The sequence below is a fragment of the Aptenodytes forsteri genome, unplaced genomic scaffold, assembly GCF_000699145.1.
Source record: "Aptenodytes forsteri isolate BGI_AS27 unplaced genomic scaffold, ASM69914v1 Scaffold193, whole genome shotgun sequence".
Lineage (NCBI taxonomy): Eukaryota > Metazoa > Chordata > Aves > Sphenisciformes > Spheniscidae > Aptenodytes > Aptenodytes forsteri.
In genome coordinates, this window is record NW_008795405.1 from 15,258,535 (window position 1) to 15,263,689 (window position 5,155).

The 5,155-nt window shown below is 42.1% G+C and overlaps 1 protein-coding gene across 1 annotated transcript in view; it reads left to right on the forward strand.

Moving 5' to 3' along the window:
- The window catches only part of WDR25 (WD repeat domain 25), a 76,149-nt gene that overhangs the window by 69,414 nt on the left and 1,580 nt on the right, over positions 1-5,155 (forward strand). Inside the window, exon 4 of the mRNA XM_009280841.2 lies at positions 2,651-2,821. Within this exon, the coding sequence (XP_009279116.1) occupies positions 2,651-2,821 (171 nt within the window). The remainder of the gene's footprint in view (positions 1-2,650; positions 2,822-5,155) is intronic.

A 5,155-nucleotide genomic window follows, 5' to 3' on the forward strand; every position in this document is an offset into this window, starting at 1 on the left:
TTGTTGAACTTCATAAGGTTCTTGTTAGCCCACTCTTTCAGCCTATCCAGGTCTTCCTGCAGGGTGGCTCTCCCTTCCAAAGCATCCAATTCCCCACTCAGTTTGGTATCATCAGCAAACTTCATCAGGGTACACTTGGTCCCATCATCCAGATCACTTATGAAGATAGTAAACATCCTCGGGCCCAATATCGATCCCTGAGGGACCCCACTTGTCACAGGTTACCAGTTTGAAAAGGAGCGATTTACCATCACCCTCTGGATGCAGCTGGTCAGCCAGTTCCCCACCCACCACACAGACCATTTGTCTAGACTGTAATGCATCAGTTTCTCAAGGAGGAGGCTGTGGGAAACCATATCAAAAGCCTTGGAGAAATCCAGGTAGACAACATCCACCGCTCACCCCACATCAACTGAGCAGGTTACTTTGTCATAGAAGGTGATCAGGTTTGTCAAGCACGATTTGCCCTTGGTGAATCTGAGCTGGCTTTTCCCAATCATGTGCTTCATTTGACTTGTGATAGCCACCAGGAGGATTCATTCCATAACTTTCCCAGGGACTGATGTAAGACTGATGGGCCTATAATTTCCTAGATCCTCCTTTAAGCCCTTCCTGTAGTTGAGGGTGACATTAGCCTTCTTCCAGTCTTCTGGGATGTCCCCCGATCTCCATGACTTCTCAAAGATTATGGAGAGCGGCCTTGCAATGACGTCAGCCAGCTCTCAACACCCTCGGGTAGATATTGTCAGGGCGCATTGATTTGTAGGGGTCAAGCTCCTGTAATAGTTCACATACCAGCTCTTTCTTCACTGACAGTGGGTCTGTGTTTGCATCAACCTGGATTTTTGTTCCCAAGGCCTGGGGCCCAACGGCGCTGGTAAAGACAGAGGTGAAGAAAGTGTTGAGAACCTCTGCCTTTTCAGTGTTGTTGGTGGCTAATTCACCTCTCCTGTTTAACAGTGGGCCAATATTTTCCTTCTGTTTCTGCTTGTTGTTTACGTACCTAAAGAACCCTTTCTTGTAGTTTTTGACGTCTCTAGCCAATTTGAATTTGAGCTGAGCGTTTGTTTTTCTAACTGCATCTCTGCACGCCCTGGCAATGCCCATGTAGTTCTCAACGGGTATTCATCTGCTTTTCCATCTCTGGTACGCTCCTGTTTTGATTTTAAACAGGCACAGAAGCTCACAGTTAAGCCAAGGGGGTCTCTTGCTCTGCCTACTTCCCTTACCTTTAAAGGGGATGAACTGTTTTTGTGCTTCCAGGAGAGTGTTCTTGAAAAACTCCCAGCACTCACTAGCTCCTTTATCCTCCATGGAAGCTTCCCACAGAATCCCTCCCAATTGAGGTCTGAGCGAGCTGAAGTTTGCTCTTCTAAAATCTAAAACCTTTGTCTTAGTACTAACCTTCAGCATGCTCAGCAGGATCCCAAACTCCACAGTATTGTGATCACTGCAGCCAAGGTTATCACTAACCGAGATAAAGCAGGTTTTCTTGGTTTGTGAGTAGCAAGTCCAGCAGTGCCTCATTCCTGATTGGCACATCTGCCATTTTTATGAGGAAGCAGTCCTCTACGCATTCCGGGAACTTGATGGATGATGTGAGCTGCTGTATTGTTCTTCCAGCAAATGTCTGGGTCGTTGAAGTCACCCATAAGAACAAGGTTCTGTTGACCCGAAGCTTACTTAAGCGACCCAAATATTGCTTCGTTTGCCTTATTGTCTTGGTTTGGAGGTCAGCAGCAGATGCTACTGTAAGATCCCCCTTGGAGATGACCCCTCTGATATTGACGCAGAGGCATTCGATAGGGCTTCCACAATCACCATAGTTGACTTCTACTAACCTTCTTCTAAGGTTCTCCTTAACACAGAGTGTGACTCCTCCTCCTCCTCTTCTTCCCTGCCTGTCTTTATGAAACAGCCTATAACCATCCATTGTGATTGCCCAGTCATGTGAGTTGTCCCATGTTTCAGTTATTCCTATGATATCATAACTTTCTGACTAGGTGCGGAGCTCCAGTTCCTCCTGTTTGTTCCCCAGGCTGTGTACATTAGTATACATACACTTGAGGTGGTTGGTCTTCTGGTTCTCATCTTGGGAGGCAGCTAAGGAACATTTGTTGCTGATCTGGTTGGCCTGGCTTATTCCCCAGTTGGTTGCAATGGCGTAGTGTTGCCACTTTGGACCCCACCCCCCAAGTTCTTCAGTTTAAAGCCTGCCTCACCAAGTTGACCAGCCTGCTGCCAAAGATTCCCTTGCCTCTTCTAGGGAACCTAGAACAGTTCATAAAATAGAAGGCAGTTTGTGTAGACCCAGCTCCACAGCATTGTGTTGTCTAAAGCCCTTTCTGGATCTGACTCTTAATTCCTTGGGAATTTATAACAGAATCTTATGTATAGATAAATATAATATATAAATTATACACACTGATGCTTTCTTTTATCTCATTTAATTTTCCTGTGTGTGGACTCTTTACATACATTAACAAACTGTTTAATATACTAGTACTTCAACATTTAAAAATGAGTTGTTACTTCATATTTTAAAATAATATATAATTTGTTGGAGATCGTTATTAATGCAAAGAGAGAAAACATAGGTTATTGTGTTCTTCTAATCTGTCAAAAAATAACAAACTTTTTTATCCACTAGATGTTAAGAATGTACAAAGCTGCAGTACAACAGACATTGGATATACTCTTTCTCCCTGAAGGAAGAGAATTTCTTACAAGCACAGATGCAGTAAGCCGGGACTCAGCTGATCGTACCGTTATTGCATGGGACTTCCAAAGTGCTGCGAAAATCTCCAATCAGATTTTTCATGTAAGATTAACAACTAGTATTGTTTGGGTCATGATTTAGTATTTCATGCTTGTCAGTGTTGTAAAAAAAAAAAAAGCTTTTGATTTTCTGTAAGATCATTGTGTGAGGTATAAAATGCTCTTAATGTAAGTTGAGGGCTTGCTTTATTTTTATATTTTAAAAACACTTACTTATTCTTAAAAAATGACCTTGAAAACTGATAGGTCTCCTTGTGTTAAAAATATTTACATTTCAGTGCTCATTCACTGACATCTAAGCTATATTTAGGCAAGGCCACTGCAGTGTCATTCTAGCTTGCCAATGGTGCATGGCAGTAGTTGCTATAGTGCCACGTTTCTTTTCCCACACTTTTTCATACGTTTTTCATCAGCTGCAATGAGGGCTACTGACAAATTGGGTTTAATATTTGCATAGTATATTTATATCTAGTATGGCATAATCACAGGGGCAAAATTTACTTTTATCAGTGCAGGTGCAGTATTTCTCTCAGTAATCTATCCAGGCAAGATATTTAATGGACTAAATTGTCTAGAAAGACTGACAGCTTCCAAGGAGATTACCAAGGAAGTTACTAGATAATTCCAACTCCCTGGGTGTTTTTTGAAAACCTAAGTCTAATATCCTATGTAATATAATATGATTGGATTGTATATAGATGCTTTTTGGCTGAAAGGAAGAGTTCTCTACTGACAAGGACATGTAGTTGATGACCTAATGGGATTGTTTCATGTTTAATTTCCACAGTTATGCCTTTATCCAATATCGGATCTATCAACATCTTGGATAGGCAATAGGAAAAAAAAAAAAAAAGCTGTGAATATATAAAGTACAGACCAGTCAGGTTCAGTATCAAGGAGTAAAAAACAACCTTTTTCTCCTCATCCCCCGCCAAACAAACCAACACCACCCCCCCCCCAGCCTACCTTCTCATGACTACAGCATCTCTGAAATGGACTCTTTTCCCCCATTTCTGCACTGTGAATAAACAAAACTTGGTGGTGATTTTGGAAACTGTGCTTCACTTTTCTGAATTTCACCTTGGAACCCTTCAAGGTGGGAGAGAACCCCTGAGCCCTCCAAACAGATTAGATCCAAACAGGACTTGATCTATTGATTCTCTGCATTAACAAATGAATAGTTAAGAGCTCTAAAATAACCCATTACTACAGTATACCCAGCATAACAGCACAGTGCTCCTGCAGATTGCATTGTGCTTTCTGATCCCTTATGGTTAGACCCAGTTTCTCCCCAGAACCATGCAGTGCTCTGCCACGGAGCACACTCCTAACCAGGCACACTGCCTAACCCTGTTTTGGTTTCTGTGCCCAATACCTTACAATACCCAGAACTTCCTTCCCCGTTCATCACTTCCAAACCACACAACAAAACCAGTCTGATGTTCTTCCCACTCTACCACATAGCCCATGGTGTCCAGTGGTCACTGTCAGCCTGCTGTCCTTCACATGCAGACACATCCTGCAGCCAAAGCTCTCTTAATTTGTATTCATGGCATCAAAACTCAGCACTGCGTCTTTAGGTTAGGCTGAAGCTAGAAGAGGTTTGGACCTGGTGGAAACCTTGCGAGATGCAGTCACCATGCAGAGTTTTGAAAGTAATCTTAATGCAGTCTTAAATAGGAACACTAGAGTAAAGCCAAGTGTTATTAATTTTTGCATATATTTATGAATTTACAGCCAGCAGCAGTCTACATGGCAAATCACTGTCATAAGGAACTTCTGACTTAGTCGGCTAATAATGATCCCTTTTTTTTTTTTTTTTTTTTTTTGTAAGGATGGGGTGGGGAAAGGTGTCTGTTTAAATGGGGTGATTTCTATTCCTGTCAGTGTGGCCAGAAATGAGAGGATGGAGGATTCGAGAACTGTACAAAGTAGCATGGAAGGCATGGTATGGCTATGGAGGAAGGGATATGGGAGAAGAGGATTCACTTTCACATTCAAACTTCAGTTTTCCTTGGGCAGGAAGAGGATGATTGAGTACCATCAGGTTGGAGTTACCTTTCTGCAGCTGTTCTGCAGTATAATTATGGTTCAAAGGGAGATGGGATTTTGGTCAGTATGTGGGAAATCAGGGTAGAGATTTGATTTGATATTTGTCTTGGTGTAAGACTTTCAGAGGATTGTAATGAGTTAAGCATCTTTATATAATATATACTGTGGAGATGACTTAGGTATACCTTGTCCTGGTTTCGGCAGGGATAGAGTTAATTTCCTTCCTAGTAGCTGGTACAGTGCTGTGTTTTGGATTTAGGATGAGAACAATGTTGATAACGCACCGATGTTTTAGTTGTTGCTAGGTAGTGCTTACACTAGCCAA